The sequence below is a fragment of the Heteronotia binoei genome, chromosome 7 (genome assembly GCF_032191835.1).
Source record: "Heteronotia binoei isolate CCM8104 ecotype False Entrance Well chromosome 7, APGP_CSIRO_Hbin_v1, whole genome shotgun sequence".
NCBI classification, from domain to species: Eukaryota; Metazoa; Chordata; class Lepidosauria; order Squamata; family Gekkonidae; genus Heteronotia; species Heteronotia binoei.
In genome coordinates this window covers 112,045,043-112,062,004 of record NC_083229.1, presented here as the reverse complement: position 1 = coordinate 112,062,004, position 16,962 = coordinate 112,045,043, and the positions used below count along the sequence as shown (strand labels likewise).

The window sequence follows — 16,962 nt, the reverse complement described above, 5'->3', positions numbered from 1 at the left end:
CATGTCAGAGTATTAAAGAGAACTATTTTAAAATGATGTACAGATGGTATATGACTCCTAAAAAATTGGCAAAGATGAATAACAAGATGCCAGACAGATGCTGGAAATGCAAAAAACATGAAGGTTCTTTCTACCATATGTGGTGGACTTGTGAAACAAGCCTTTCTACCATATGTGGTGGACTTGTGTTGGATCATATTGGCATATGATCCAACAAGAAATTTCTAGGATTTTGGGATATGAATTCAAGAATGCTGCAGAGACTTTTCTGCTGGGATTACAAATGGAAATATTTCCAAAAGAAGATAGAACTATAATTTGGTACTTGCTTTCAGCTGCTAGGACACTATATGCGCAGTTATGGAAGCAAGAAAAAATACCAGAAAAATGGGATTGGATTGTAAAAGTTATGACATGGACTGAGATGGACAAATTAACAAGAACTTCAAGAGACTATGATTTAGAAGATTTTAAAAGGGAGTGGAAAAAATTTAGAAGTTATGTAGAAGACAAGTGGAAAGTAAAAGGACTTTGGACAATTTTTGATAATGATTAAACTTTAGAAGAAAGAAGAATATTAATTTTAGTTCTTAGTAATTAAGGGTACCTTTTAATGTTAGTATTTTGAGTAAATAACACTGGCGGGGGTCAAGTAACGGGGGGAGGGATGATTAGAAAGAAGCATATGGGATAGATGAAAAGAAGTTATTAACGGAAATTGTTACCATATGTTATCAATAAAATTGTTTAAAACTGATAGTTCCTGTTTCTAATCTCCAAAAATACAGTTTTATTTATTTCTCTGTCCACAATGTGCTGTTGCGGCTAATAAAAGCCACACAGTAGATGTTATAGCTCCCAAGGGCTCTTTAAAGGCACTTGAGTAAAATGCATACTACCTGCGCGAGGTTGCTTGTTTGAAAGGCAAGCTTACGTTACATGACAGGGAAAAGGCAGCAAGTCGATATTCATGGCCTGTCCTTTGCCACAGGAGGAAACAGATTTGAAAACATTTTCTTTGTGGTGGTGATGTTGCTTTCACAACGTTTTCACGGTAGACTTTTTACAGGGTGGTTTGCCATTGCCTTCCTCAGTCTTTTACACTTTCCCCCCAGCAGGCTGGGTACTAATTTTACCAACCTCGGAAGGATGGAAGGCTGAGTCAACCTTGGGCCGGCTACCTGAATCCAGCTTCCACCAGAATCAAACTCAGATTGTGAGCAGAGAGTTCAGACCAGAGTACTGCAGTACTGCTGCTTTACCACTCTGCGCCACGGGGCTGCGGCAAATGGCAAATCACCCTGTAAAAAGATGGCCATGAAAACATCATGATGCGATGTCACCCCAGAGTGAGAAAGGACTGGTGGATTGGTGGACACAGGGGACTACCTTTACCTTTTTATTTCTTGACTCAATACGAACAGAGAGAATATTTATGTGGAATTCTGAGGAGCGATGGCCCTGGGGCTACTTTTGCAGTTGTGGGGCTGGTTTTCCCCTTCTTTCCCTGGGCTCTGCAGTGGCAGCAATGGGCATAGATTGACCCCAGTTACAGCCCAAGTCAGCAAATCCAGCACCCAGGCTGGCTGGGGAGGGACAGGGCTTTTAGGAGAACCCAGGGGCTAGGGTTTCCACTCCCATATATAGTCAGCTGTCATGGAGCCTTTCTTCCGTTGGCTGCAGCTTTAGGGTTCCTAAAGGTCTGACTCTATGGAATGATTCCGAATAGGGGCTCAGAAGGAAGGAATACAGAATAAAGGTAAATAGGATTCCTTGGTGTCCGAATGTGACATAGAATGGTATAAAATAACAGAAAATAAATCAGAAATAAAAATATAACGGAACAAAACTGTGATGTGAAGGTCAACATCAGTATATAAAGCCTAACCACTGTGGAAGATTTGTTTGAACAAATTGAAACGGAGAAATTAAAACACCTGGGTCTTCGTATGGAGAACTAGGCTAAGAAATTATCTGCGTGGGACTTTAATTCCTTGTGTTATTGCCCAAGTGTCGGGTTAATATATTTTTGTTGTATTTATTGTGATTACTAAGAGCCAGCATGGGTTTCTCAAGAACAACTCATGTCAGACTAACCTGATCTCCTTTTTTGAGAAAGTGACTACCTTGCTGGATCAGGGGAATGCTGTAGACATAGCTTATCTTGATTTCAGTAAGGCTTTTGATAAGGTTCCACATACTATTCTTGTTGACAAGTTGGGAAAATGTGGTTGGATCCTGTTACCATTAGGTGGCTCTGTAACTGGTTGACAGATCGCACCCAAGGAGTGCTTGTGAATGGTTCCTCATCCTCTTGGAGAGGAGTGACAAGTGGAGTGCCTCAAGGATCTGTCCTGGGACCTGTTTTGTTCAGATCTTTATAAATGCTTATTTATAAGGGAATGCTTATTAAGTTTGCAGATGATACAAAATTGGGAGGGGTTGCAAATACAGTAGAAGACAGAAACAGAATACAGGCTGACCTTGACAGGCTGGAAAACTGGGCTAAAACCAATAAAATGAATTTTAACAGGGATAAATGTAAAGTTTTGCGTTTAAGTAGGAAAAATCCAATGCATAGTTATAGGATGGGGAGACTTATCTTAGCAGTAGTATTTGTGAAAAGGATCTAGGGGTCTTAGTGGACCATACACTGAACATGAGTCAACAGTGTGATGTGGTGGCTAAAAAGGCAAATGCAATTTTGGGCTCTATCAACAGAAGTGTCCAGATCACGTGAAGTGATGGTATCGCTTTACTCTGCTCTGATAAGACCTCACATGGAGTATTGTGTTCAGTTTTGGGCACCACATTTTAAGAAGGATATAGACAAGCTGGAACGGGTCCAGAGGAGGGAGACGAAGATGGTGATGGGTCTGGAGACCAAGTCCTATGAAGAAAGGTTGAAGGAGCTGGGGATGTTTAGCCTGGAGAGGAGGCGGCTGAGAGGTGATAGGATCACCATCTTCAAGTACTTGAAGGGCTGTCATATAGAGGATGGTGTGGAATTGTTTTCTGTGGCCCCAGGAGGTAGGACCAGAACGAATGGGTTGAAGTTAAATCAAAAGAGTTTCTGTCTCAACATTAGGAAGAACTTCCTGACCGTTAGAGCAGTTCCTCAATGGAACAGGCTCCCTCGGGAGGTGGTGGGCTCTCCTTCCTTGGAGGTTTTAAACAGAGGCTAGATGGCCATCTGACAGCAATGAGGATCCTGTGAATTTAGTGGGAGGTATTTGTGAGTTTCCTGCATTGTGCAGGGGGTTGGGCTAGATGACCCTGGAGGTCCCTTCCAACTCTATGATTCTATGATGCTGGATCAATGCCTGTACTTTGTCAATGCTTCTGTGGTTGTCTACTTTGTTTTTTCCCCGTTGAGTCTTCAGTCCCTTCCCTGACCCTCAGGCCAGAAGTTCTTTTTGCTTTCTGTTTTTGTAGACAAATTGACAAACCCATAGAGCTTAAGTGGGAGATGATACAAAGCTAGGCAAATAAACATGAACATTGTTTTGCTGGCTCAGAACAAAGGTCTTTCTGCAGCTCCCTTTTCTAGCAGTAGGCAGCCAGACTGATGCTTTGGGAAGCATAGAACCGGGGTAGGAGGGGAACAGACCTCCCCTGTATCTTCTGCATCTGGTGCCCTGTCTTTGAACAATGATGGGTTGGGGCAATTTTCTTACAGCACAGCATGTCAATTTACCATATTCTTGCTCCCTTTTTCACCTCTTATTAGTAGTGAATACAGCCTTAAAGGTAAAAGAAGTCCCCTGTGCAAGCACCCGGCATTTCTGACTCTGGGGTGATGTTGCATCATGATGTTTTCACAGCAGACTTTTTTAATGGGTTGGTTTGCCATTGCCTTCCCCAGTCATCTACACTTTACCTCCAGCAAGCTGGGTATTCACATTACCTTGGAAGGATGGAAGGCTGTCAACCATGAGCCAGTTACCTGAACCCAGCTTCCGCCGGGATCGAACTCAGGTCATGAACAGAGCTTGGACTGCAATACTGCAGTTTTGCTTTGCTTTGCTTCTGAACACTTGCACAGTGAGTTTGTAATTCTTTTAAGAATGCCTCAGTTGGGCAGCCATATGAGTATGTAGTAGTAGAATGAATTTCAGGTCCAGTAGCACCTTTTAAAGACCAATGAAATGTTCCAGGGCATAATCTTTCTTGAGTCAAAGCTCACTTGGTCAGATATCCAGTGAAGTGGGGTTTGACTGATAAAAGGCTTGTACTCTGAAGAAGAAGAAGAAGAAGAAGATCCAAAGAGTCTCAGAGCGGCTCACAATTTCCTTTACCTTCCTCCCCCACAACAGACACCCTGTGAGGTGGGTGGGGCTAGAGAGGGCTCTCACAGCAGCCGCCCTTTCAAGGACAACCTCTGCCAGAGCTATGGCTGACCCAAGGCCATTCCAGCAGCTGCAAGTGGAGGGGTGGGGAATCAAACCCGGTTCTCCCAGATAAGAGTCCGCACACTTAACCACTACACCAAACTGGCTCTCCTTGGAAAATGTTCTCCTTGGAAAATCTCTCTGGAAAATGTTGTTGATCTCTAGCTACCAGACTCACATTTTATGCCAAGAATGCTGTACCACATTGTGCTGTAGGGTCAAGAGAAGACATGGAAGGGAACCTGGTGGTAACTTGGTGTATCTGCTGGTGAAGGTGTAAAGCTGCTTTGGTATAGCTGCTGGAACAGAGTTGAGCTGTATCTTTCCATGGTACCCAATTCCAGTCCTTTCTATGGTTCCCAGTTCCAGACAAGCAGGGCCAGCTCGTTCACTAGGCAGCCCAGGTGGCTGCCTGGGGTGCGGCCCTGGCAAGGGTGCTGGTGTGAGCCCCGGGAGGGCACTCTCCCACCCGCCCTCACCTCTGTAGTGAGGGAAATACCGGTGAAAGCGGTTGCAGGGGAGCCACGTTCCTGTGCTGCAGAGTGCACTGCGGGGCTGCCCATCACTCTGTCGGCTGCATCAGACGCAGGGGCAGATCTAGGGCAGCCTCACAGCATGCTCGGCGGCGAAGGTGTGCGGCTGCTCCCCGCTGCTTCCGGATGGGGCAGGGCTCCCTGCCTAGGGTGCTGTTCCACTTTGAGCTGCTGCTGCAGACAAGCATCACTTTATGCCACCCTTCCCCATCTTCTGCTGTACTGAAGCACCAGCAATGACTGAGATTGCAGGCAGGAATTGTGTGGTTTTCTTTGCGTGGCACATAACAGCTATTTTGCCAACAGGTAAAAGAAAAAAGTAAAAGTCCTGCTATTCCACTTTGTATCTCCCTGGAAATGTCACCTTTTATTGTTATTAACTAACCTATCATATGAACATATGAAGCTGCCTTCTACTGAATCAGACCCTCAGTCCATCAAAGTCAGTATTGTCTACTCAGACTGGCAGCGGCTCTCCAGGGTCTCAAGCTGAGGTTTTTCACACCTACTTGCCTGGATCCTTTTGAGTTGGAGATGCCAGAGATTGAACCTGGGACCTTCTGTTTATCAAGCAGATGCTCTATCACTGAGCCACTGTCCCTCCCTCGGGGTTTATGCATTCACAAATACCCTGAAATGTTCCCAAAGCATCATTCTGGCTGAATTTAGGGTATTTGTGAATGCATAGTAGATAAAAGGGCAGACAGTAGTTTAAACAGCAGACAGTCAATTAAATGGTTTTTATCAGTTGAGAGATCTATCATATACTAGGGTTGCAAGCTCTGGGCTGGAAAATACCTGGCGATTTGGGAGGTGTAGCGTGGGGAGGGCAGGGTTTGGGGAGGGACCTCAGCAGGGTACAATGCCATAGAGTCCACTCTCCAAAGCTGCTATTTCCTCCAGAGGAACAGACCTTTGTTGCCTGGCAATCAGTTGTTAATAGCCAGAGATCTGCAGGCACAACCTGGAGGTTGGCAGCTGTAATACAGACAGCAATAGGAGAGGGATTTAAAGTTTAGGGGGCACCAAGAGATTACTCAGGCCATTCATTGAATCTTTGTGCTGCAGGAAAAAGAAATATGTACATGCATATTTAATATTTCATTTTTCTCTCAGATCCTAGGGTCCGAGGATGGCTCATGCTGGATTCTTACCTACCTACCTTTTTACTGACTGTTGGATATCTGCTCTCGATATGGCTGGGCACCACCTTTATGAAGAACAGGCCTGCTTTTCCACTCAGGGGTCTCCTTATTGTATATAACCTGGGAGTCACAATGCTTTCGTTGTACATGCTTGTAGAGGTGAGTCTCCTTAACTGCAGCACGATTTTGCTCTTGGGCTCTGAATTCAAACGAGTGGTATTTGCTAAGAGTTTTGTTTTCTTCCTGAGTCAGCTGGCTGGTAGTTCTGACTTCTCAAACATTTTATGTTCCATGATTGTAGGTCTAATGCATGAGAACCTTTTTGAGCCTGGTGTAATAATTCCTTAACTTCAGTATTGCGTTTAGCCAGAAAATATAATCTGTAATATCTTTCTGTGAAGAAATACCAGTTGGAAGAAAGAATTTTGCCAATTGTAGCTTGCCATTCAAGATTGAGAGAAGCTGCGCCTGTTGCAATTCTCTCTTCTTCTGTGCAACTATTAGAAAGTACAGGCATCTGGTCTTCCTTTGTCACCCATGGAGTGGTGGAATGTGAGTTGTCTGTCTCCAGAACAGTCCTAAATAGATTCCTTCCACCTTGACTTGAGCCACTGAATTGCATTCTGGTTTCTGTTATGCACAGGGCATCTGATGGGTGGGATTTTGGGGGGGGGGGAATTCAGGAGGCCCAAGTGAGCTGGAGGGCCCTTGGAGCCAGCCTCATGTTCCACCAGAATGTCTTCCATTTATTTTAATGCAGTTCTGGCTGCAGCCACTAGGGGTGCAGGGAAGACTGAGCACAGTAAAAGGCACTCTACTATTGGCTAGTCTTCCTTTTCTCCAAGACTGAAGCAAACTTGCCTAACAGATCATGCTAAACCTATCTACTAATCCAGCCATGGAGCAAGACGAGCAATGCTGGCTGATGGTTGCTCCAATAATCATCGGACTGCAGCCTGCTAACCAGCCTTTCTCTCTTCCTTTCCTTGCACCCAGCTCAGCCAGATCTTGCAAAGCAGTAGTTAGAGTATTGCAGCAAGATAAAACAATTTTTCCTTAATTTCTTTTCCAAACTTTTCTCATTCATTTCTAATTTTTCCATGTCCCCCCTCCCCCCTTTATTTTCACTTCTTTCACTTCAAGCAGGGTTTTTTTTGTAGCAGGAACTCCTTTGCATATTAGGCCACACCCCCTTTGATGTAGCCAATCCTCCAAGAGTTTACAGTAGGTTCTGCACTAAGAGCCCTGTAAGCTCTTGGAGGATTGGCTACATCAAAGGAGTGTGGCCTCACATGCAAAGGAATCCCTGCTACAAAAGAAGCCCTGGTCTCAAGACATTCTCCTTGGTATCCTGCTTGGTGACAGAATGTACTTAAGAGTAGTACAGTAAGAGGGGGAGAGTTAATATTTCCCCACGGTCTAACAAAACAGTAAAAGGATGCTTCCCCCCTGGATAGCCCAGGTAAGCCTGATCTCATCAGATCTCAGAAGTTAAGCAGGATTGACTCTGGCAAGAACTTGGATGGGAGACCTCCTTGGAATACCAGAGCTGGAGGCAGGAGCAGGCTTTATTCAGCCACCTCTCTGAATATCATCCAGGCCCCCAGTAGCAGTCAGTCACCTGAGGTCGCCACAGTGGTAGCTGGGGGGAAAGCAAAGTATGGTGCAGCTGCAGCCCTGGCAAAGCAAGCAGGAGGAAGTTGCTTGGAGGCTGGATTTGAGCCCTGTGCAGGCCAGATGCAGTCCACGGGCCGCAAGTTTGACACCCTGATCTATCCTCTGTTTGAAAACCTTCAAGGAAGAAGAGCCCACCACCTCCTGAGGAAGTCTGTTCCACTGAGGAACTGCTCTGTCAGGAAGTTCTTCCTAATGTTTAGTCAAAAGCTCTTTTGATTTGATTTCAACCTGTTGGTTCTGGTCCAACCTTCTGTGGCAATAGAAAACAACTTCGCACCATCCTCTATGTGACAGCGCTTCAAGTACTGGGAGATAGTGACCTCTCAGTCATCTCCTCTCCAGGCTAAACATATCCAGCTCCTTCAATCTTTCCTTGTAGGACTTTGTCTCCAGACCCATCACCATCTTTGTTGACCTCCTCTGGACATGTTCAAGCTTGTCTATATCCTTCTTAAATTGTGGTGCCAAAACTGAACACAATACTCTAGGTATGGTCTAACCAGAGCAGAGTAAAGTGATATCATCACTTCATGTGATGTGGACACTATACAAAAGTTTTGAGCTATATATTTTCCTTTTTAGTCACCACATCACAATGCTGACTCATGGCCAGTATATGTTCCACTAAGACCCCTAGATCCTTTTTGCACAATCTACCGCCAAGACAAGTCTCCCCCATCCTATAATGGTGCACTCGGTTTTTCCTACCTAAATGCAGAATTTTACATTTATCCCCATTAAGATTCATTTTATTTATTTTAGCCCAGTTTTTCAGCTTGTCAAGGTCATCATGTATCCTGACTCTGCTTTCTACTGTATTTGCTACCCCTCCCAATTTAGTGTCATCTGCAAATTTAATAAGCATTCCCTCTATTCCTTCATCCAAATCATTGGTAAAGATGTTGTGCAAAATAGGTCCCAGGACAGAACCTTTAGGCACTCCAAGTAAGCCTCTAAATTCCATTACAATCGTTGACAGTGTTGGAAATTGCCTATCCAGCTGTTGAATGCCCAGATGTATAGAGCTCGCCAAAGAATGTGGACAGATAACACATGTTTTCTCCATTGTGGCTCTTGCCTTGTGGAACAGCCTATCCAAAGAGGTCAGGAAAGCTCTCACACTCCTTGCTGTCACAAACTCTTGCAAAACTGAACTGTTCAAGAGCGTGCAGGTAATAAGGCTGTACCATACAAAAGTGGTTCACAAACTTACTTGGATGAGTGATGGTGACTTGTGATCTGTACTGCTGTGTTTAGTGTATTGTCAGCAGGATACTATTAAGATATTTCTGTACTTCTTAATGTGTCATGTGAACACTTATGCTATGCTCCTGTTTCTCTCTGGTGATTCCAGACTTCTGATATCTTAATGCATTGGTTATTAAGTGCCCCATTTTGTGCTGACTCACTATGCGTAATCCACCTGTGTGAAGGAAGGGAGGGAGGAAAGGAGAGAGAGAGAAAGAGAAAGAGAGAGAGAGAGAAAGAGAAAGAAAGAAAGACAGCTTGCCATAAATCAGAAGCAACTTGATGGCAAGAAAGAGAGAGAGAGAGAGAGAGAGAAAAAAAGAAAGAAAGAAAGAAAGAAAGAAAGAAAGAAAGAAAGAAAGAAAGAAAGAAAGAAAGAAAGAAAGAAAGAAAGAGGGAAAGAGGGAAAGAAAGAGGGAAAGAGAGAGAGAAAGAGAGAGAGAGAGAAAGAAAGAGAGAGAGAGAAAGAGAGAGAGAGAGAGAGAAAGAAGAGAGAGAGAGAGAGAGAGAGAAAGAAAGAAAGAAAGAAAGAAAGAAAGAAAGAAAGAAAGAAAGAAAGAAAGAAAGAAAGAAAGAAAGAAAGAAGACCATAGATTTATACCCTGTCCTTCTCTCTGAATCAGAGTCTCAGAGTGGCTTACAATCACCTTTATCTCCTTCCCCCACAACAGACACCCTGGGAGGTGAGGAGGGGCTGAGAGGGCTCTCACAGCAGCTGCCCTTTCAAGGACAACTCCTTCAAAAGCTATGGCTGACCCAAGGCCATTCCAGCAGCTGCAAGTGGAGGAGTGGGGAATCAAACCTGGTTCTCCCAGATAAGACTCCACACACTAAACCACTACACCAAACTGGCTCTCAATGGAAGGAAGGGCTGGCATCAGCATACCCTAATATAGGGCAGCAGCTGCCAGAGTTTAGGGCTTTTGGTGCCACTGCTACCTGTCCCCTGCTACTTTCTCTTCTCCCACCTGCTCATAAATGCTTCTCTTCCTGTGCTCCTAGCTAAATATGCTGCCCAGCATTGTTGGGGAAGAACATCTGGGTGGTGCATGGTAGTGGTGCTCCTGAGAGCATCTCCAGCTGTGTGCACTGCCCAATGCCATCAGGCAAAGGGTATCATCCAGGCAGGATTGGCAGCTGTGGAGGCAGGTGATGGGGAGGCTTGCAAGCAAGGGAAGGACTGGGGGGAGGCACATGGGTAGGGATGGAAAGTGCAGCATGACTGGTGGGTCCTGGGAGCAGGCAGGAAAGGGGCCCTTGGGAACTCTCTGCCCAACCCCCCCCCCCAAAGAAAAAGAACTTGGAGCCAGTCCAGGACTAACAGCATTCATTCTGTAACTCCATAATTCTAGACATTCTCTACATACCATTTGGGTCAGATTGTTAATGTCCCCTTGTGGCTGTGGACCATTGCCACGTTTTGGATGTTACCTCTGTAGCTTGCAAGTATTTGAGGTCTCTAGGCCACTTGAGTCCTTAAGTCCTAGCCGTCTTATATCTCAGTGGCCTATCTAAAACCATGGATTAAACGGCAGCTCTTCAAAGATCATCTAAAAATAGGCAACCTACATAGAAAGCAGGGCTTCAGTCCACAGGAGCTCTGGAATGGTGAGTTCTCAAACTTCTTGAACAAAGCAGAAATGCGGACCTCGTGTTAACCGCCACTTTGGTTTGCTAGTTCTGTGCTCTGACCCATTCCGCCTTCACCCAGTTGAAACACAAGCAGTGCTCTCTGTGCAGAAGGAAACAGGTCTTCTGCTTAACATAATCACTAAATATTTTTCTAAGGAGATAATTCTTGCAGCATCTTCAGAAAGCTTGCAGTGCAATCCTAAACGGAGTTACACTCTTCTAAGTCTTCAGAGTTAGGCAGAGTTACTCCAGAGTTGACTGGAGGAATTGCATAGGATTGCACTGTGAGTCTCATGTAGTGAATATCAGTAAGGAAGGAGTAACACAACAGTCCCCAACCTTTTTGACACCAGGGACCGGTTTTGTGGAAGACAATTTTTCCACAGACTGGGGCAGGGGGGGAGGGGGGGGTGCAATGGTTTCAGGATGATACAATTGTACACTTTATTTCTATTAGTTTGGTGTGGTGGTTAAGTGTGTGGACTCTTATCTGGGAGAACTGGGTTTGATTCCCCACTCCTCCTCTTGCAGCTGATGGAATGGCCTTGGGTCAGCCATAGCTCTGGCAGAGGTTGTCCTTGAAAGGGCAGCTGCTGTGAGAGCCCTCTCCAGCCCCACCCACACAGGGTGTCTGTTGTGGGGGAGGAAGGCAAAGGAGATTGTGAGCCGCTCTGAGACTCTGAAATTCGGAGTGGAGAGCAGGATATAAATCCAATGCCTTGTTCTTGTTATTATTGTTACTACTACTACATTGTAATCTATAATGAAATAATTATACAATTCATGGCCTGGTTGCTAACTGTTTGCTAGCTTACACGGCTCTTAGTACAGGGCTCCAGGAGGATTGGCTACATCAGGGGGGCATGGCCTAATATGCAAATGAGTTCCTGCTACAAAAAAAGCCCTATGCCTGAGGCCCCTACTCATGCACAAGAAACATGGGCAGAGCTGGACTGGGACAAAGAACAGGGAAATGTCCTTGGTGTTTTTCAAATACGTTACTCCAGGGGTCCCCAACCCTCAGGATTCTCTTATCAGCTCGCCCAACAACTTGTAAATTAGACCCATGCCCTTCCTGGCTTATTAAATCTTGCCAGGGGGATCTTAGATATCCTGTGCGGGATATCATAAATAGATCCCTAATGGAAGGGCATTTTCCAACGCCACTCAAAGAGGCTGTGGTCCGTCCCCTCTTTAAAAAGCCATCCTTAGATCCGGCCCAATTGACACACTATCGGCCGGTTTCAAATTTGCTCTTTCTGGGTAAACTTATTGAGAAGGCAGTGGCGACGCAGTTACAGACTTTCCTGGAGGACACTTCCATCCTTGACCCATTTCAGTCCGGCTTTCGCCCGGGACACGGGACGGAGACAGTGTTGGTTGCCCTAGTGGATGACCTTCAACGGCATCTGGATCGGGGTGGCTTGGCGGTGCTGATGTTGTTAGACCTGTCGGCTGCGTTCGACACGGTCGACCATCGGCTACTGATGTGCCGCCTCGCCGACGCGGGGATTCAGGGGTTGGCCTTACAGTGGCTTTCCTCTTTCCTGGAAGGTCGGGGACAAAGGGTCGCAATTGGGGGGGAGCTATCCCGGAGGCGCACACTCGATTGTGGTGTGCCCCAAGGGGCGGTTCTCTCCCCGATGTTATTTAACATCTACATGCGGCCTCTTGCCCAGATTGCCCGAAGGTATGGGCTGGGGTGTCACCAGTATGCTGATGACACCCAGCTCTATCTACTGATGGATGGCCGGCCGGTCTGCGCCCCGGAAAATCTTGACCAGGCATTACGGGCCGTGGCTGAGTGGCTCAGACTGAGTGGGCTGAAGCTAAATCCTACGAAGACAGAGGTCCTTTGCTTGGGTCGCCGCGGCCCGGGGAGGGGGATCCCCCTGCCGGCTTTTGATGGTGCGCCGCTGACGGCGGCGGACAGGGTCAAGAGCTTGGGGGTGCTGTTGGAGCCTTCCTTAAAGATGGAGGCTCAGATAGCAGCCGCTGCCAAGTCCGCATTTTTTCATCTTAGGCGGGCAAGGCAGCTGGCCCCCTTTCTGGAGCGCGACAACCTAGCAACAGTGATCCATGCTACGGTCACCTCGAGGTTGGACTACTGCAATGCCCTCTACATGGGGCTGCCCCTGTCCCGGACCCGGAAATTGCAGCTGGTGCAGAATGCCGCGGCCCGGCTGCTACTGGGTCTCCCAAAGTGGGGACACATTCGGCCGGGTCTTCGGACTCTGCACTGGCTTCCAGTGATATACTGAGTCCGGTACAAGGTGCTGGTTATTACCTTTAAAGCCCTATATGGCCTGGGACCTGCCTACCTGAAGGACCGTCTCTCCCCATATGTTCCCCAGAGAGCACTGAGGTCAGGAACACAAAATCTCCTCACTATCCCCGGGCCAAAAGAAGCCCGTTTGAAAGCCACCAGAGAAAGGGCTTTCTCCGTTATGGCCCCCGTATGGTGGAATCAGCTGCCGGAAGAGGTGAGGGCCCTGCGGGACTTGGCTCAGTTCCGCAGGGCCTGTAAGACGACCCTCTTTCGGCTAGCCTATACCTAGCTAGGATGACAACTTGATGAAGCTGGCCAGCCATCTGTCTATAGGAAATTGAAATGTTACTGGTTTTTTAAGGTTTTAACTGTTTAAATATTTAATTGTTTTTATACTTAAAATTGTTTAAATTTTATGTTTGATTAATTGTTGGAAGCCGCCCTGAGCCATTCGTGGGAAGGGCGGGATATAAATCTCGAATAAAATAAATAAATAAATGAAATGGAACGGAGGTCTCCTTGGAAACCCATTTGGAGACTGATAAGGAAAGAAAGGTTGGATGTAACTGCAACAAATAAGGAAATGGTTCATATCTGTGTCAGCAGATAAATCCTTTGGGTTCAGTGGAATGCAGGGCAGGTGCATATGAGCTTCCAGACATAGATCTGTATTTGCCTCTGCAGGGTGTGCAGTTCCCTCTAGTGCCCAGGAGATAATCTAATGCCTTGCTGCGTTCGAGTGCTTATACTTGGCACATGGATTGTATATTTAACGTGTTGTCATGGTTGGTCTTAGAGTCTGACGTGCTGCCTATTTTTGGACTCTGCTGTATCTTCTCTCTCAGCTGGCTTTTCTAGGCCTTCTTTCAAGCCGTTCAATGAAAATATTAAAAGAATACATTGCGCTTATTTTAACGTGACATCGATCTTGCCTTAATATCGCGCCCTTGTTGCTGAAGTGAAGAAGCGATAGGAAAGAAAAGTCCTCCAGACCTTAATGCTTCTTTCATTGTAATTGAAACTGACACAGATTCTTGTGGGTTTATAGTTGCCAAGAAAAGGGAAGTTAGGATAACTATGCTGGAGGGAGTGCCTGGGGATGAATGTCCATTCTTTTCTTGCAGGGTTGGTAGCCCTGAATGCGGCACCTGCAACATCAAGTGACACATTCACCATCACTCCTTGCCAGCAAAAACTTTGCCTGCTGAATTCTTTCCCTGCCAGAAAGAGGAACCATTTCTGCTTTAACAGCAGCAGATAGCTGGGAATCTATACGGTGGGGAGACTTGGAAAGAATAGATTTATCTAGAGCAGGGATGGAATTCTAGAAGGAGCTCCTTTGCATATTAGGCCACACACCCCTGATGTAGCCAATCTTCCAAGAGCTTACAAGGCCTTTTTTTGTAAGCTCTTGGAGAATTGGCTACATCAGGGGTGTGTGGCCTAATATGCAAAGGAGCTCCTGCTAGAATTCCATCCCTGATCTAGAGTATTTCTACAAAAAGCAGTTGAACCTTCTAATACTGTTATTTCCCATCTTAATCTAAAGAAGTTGCTTCAAGTACTTAGACTTTTTTGCAGACCATAAAAATGCAAAAACATAGGGAGCTTTCACACATGCTAGATCATGCAGTTTCAATCCACTTCAGAGCCTTTTTGCAAGTCAATTTGACCATTTCGCACAGTAAAATCGAGTTGCAAAGTGCACTGAAAATGGATTGAAAGGGTGTTTTTAGTGTCTGTGAAAGCGCCCATATTCTTTGACATAAAGTGCACAAAAGGTGAGTTTTTGTTATTGAGCCATCCTCTTGAGAAGAAAATAAAACATTAAACGTTGCCAACAAAATACCACCCTCAGAACATTATCAGTTCCAGGTGGGTATAAGATTGCCAAGTCTACCCTGACCACCAGTGGTAGATTGGGAGGGGATAAGGTTGAAAGATCCAAGTTGGGAAACTCCTGGAGATTTGGAGATGGAGTCTAAGGAGGACAGGGACCTCAGTGGGGTACAATGCCATAGAGTCCACCCTCCAAAGTTTCCGTTTTCTCCAGGGGAACTGATCTCCATAGTCTGGAGATGAGCTGTAATTGCAGGGGATCTTCAGGTCCTACCTGAAGGCTAGCATTCCTGGGTGGGTAGCTGTATTAGTTTGAAGTAGAAGAATTAGAGTCAACTCCAGTAGCACCTGAAGAGCCCCATGGCACAGACGGGTAAAGCTGCAGTATTGAAGTCCAAGCTCTGCTCATGACCTGAGTTCAATCCCCGGCAGAAGCTGGGTTTTCAGGTAGCTGGCTCAAGGTTGACTCAGCCATCCATCCTTCCGAGGTCGGTAAAATGAGTACCCAGCTTGCTGTGGGGGGAAGTGTAGATGACTGGGGAAGGCAATGGCAAACCACCCCTTTAAAAGTCTGTCGTGAAAACATTGTGAAAGCAACGTCACCCCAGAGTTGGAAACAACTGGTGCTTGCACAGGGGACCTTTCCTTTCCCAGTAGCACCTTAAGATACCAACAGTATCTTCAGGGTATAAGCTTTCAGGTGAAAAGCTCTCTTTGTTAGAATACTACTAGTAATTTCATCCTAAACTCAGTGCTTGTCTGTTGTTCTCTTAATTTGCTAGTATTGTGGAATAATTAATGAGTCAGCTGTGATTGCATGGAGGACCAGATTATCTCCATTAAATACCAGTGGTTGCTTCAATGCCTGTTCTTGCATTTCATCCACAGAAAAGCCCTGACTGAGTCCGCATTCACAGCTGGCTTTTCTCATATTTGTCCGTCTTCCATCTTATATTCTGTCTCACGTACTCAAATAGTCAAGGGTTGGAGTCTTTCTCTTTTTTTGTAACAAAGCTCTCATTATGAGCAGAGTCTATTTATGCTTGATTGCAGAGCAGAGGTCATTTACTTGCATTACAACAGAAGCTTTTTAATTGGGCCATCTGAATGGAAGAGCTTTTCCCTCCCATAAAACTAAATATCAAGATGTTTTGTTGTTAGAGGTCTTCAGTAACCTAATATCCAGGAGATAGTCTGATCCATGCCCTGACTATCATGTGTTGCTATTTAGATAGATCCAGGGGTGGAATTCTAGCAGGAGCTCCTTTGCATATTAGCTCACATCCACCTGATGTAGCCAGTCCTCCAAGAGCTTACAAAAAAGAGCCTTGTAAGCTGTTGGAGGATTGGCTACATCAGGGGTGTGTGGCCTAATATGCAAAGGAGCTCCTGCTAGAATTCTACCCCTGGATAGATCCAGGTGGGCAGCTGTGTTGGTCTGAGTTGCAATGAGTTGCCATTGTATTGATTTAATTTAGGAAATGTCTGCCTGGCCTTTCTGTTATTAAAAAATAGTATACAAAACAGCTCCAAAAAAAGGAAAAACACAGCGAAGTTTTAACATGGTTTTAACTACTGCATAAGTTGTCAGCTACGGCGGCAAAGTGTTGTATCTTCTGGGCATGGAACAGGGGTCCCTGAGGGTGTGGGGGTATTTGTGAAATTCCTGCATTGTGCAGGGGGTTGGACTAGATGACCCTGGAGATCCCTTCCAACTCTGTGATTCTATAAAAGAAGACACTGGACTACCCATGCTCCACTCAATTTCCCAGCCTGGAGCTGGCAACCCTTGTTGCACTACAGATGCAACAAGAAGAAGAAGATACTGGACTTATATCCTGCCCTCCACTCCGAAGAGTCTCAGAGCGGCTCACAATCTCCTTTACCGTCCTCCCCCACAACAGACACCCTGTGTGGGTGGGGCTGGAGAGGGCTCTCACAGCAGCTGCCCTTTCAAGGACAACCTCTGCCAGAGCTATGGCTGACCCAAGGCCATTCCAGCAGGTGCAAGTGGAGGAGTGGGGAATCAAACCCGGTTCTCCCAGATAAGAGTCCGCACACTTAACCACGACACCAAACTGGCTCTTCTTGAGCCAACAAGGATATTATGATATCGTAATACAGGGCACAGATGTTCAAAACTGCACTTTCAGGTTGCAGTCCTGCTTGTTTCAACATGAAGTCCATGAGTCCGTCATTCATACTCAGTTTGCACCTCTCGGTACTTC

At 45.9% G+C, this 16,962-nt stretch overlaps 1 protein-coding gene and 1 long non-coding RNA gene across 2 annotated transcripts in view; both read left to right on the top strand.

Moving 5' to 3' along the window:
- Nucleotides 1–16,962, top strand: part of LOC132574764 (uncharacterized) — a 272,751-nt gene that overhangs the window by 233,217 nt on the left and 22,572 nt on the right. The gene's annotated exons all lie outside the window — the stretch shown is intronic.
- The window catches only part of ELOVL2 (ELOVL fatty acid elongase 2), an 89,764-nt gene that overhangs the window by 55,061 nt on the left and 17,741 nt on the right, over nucleotides 1–16,962 (top strand). The window contains exon 3 of the mRNA XM_060244211.1: nucleotides 6,041–6,228. Within this exon, the coding sequence (XP_060100194.1) occupies nucleotides 6,041–6,228 (188 nt within the window). The remainder of the gene's footprint in view (nucleotides 1–6,040; nucleotides 6,229–16,962) is intronic.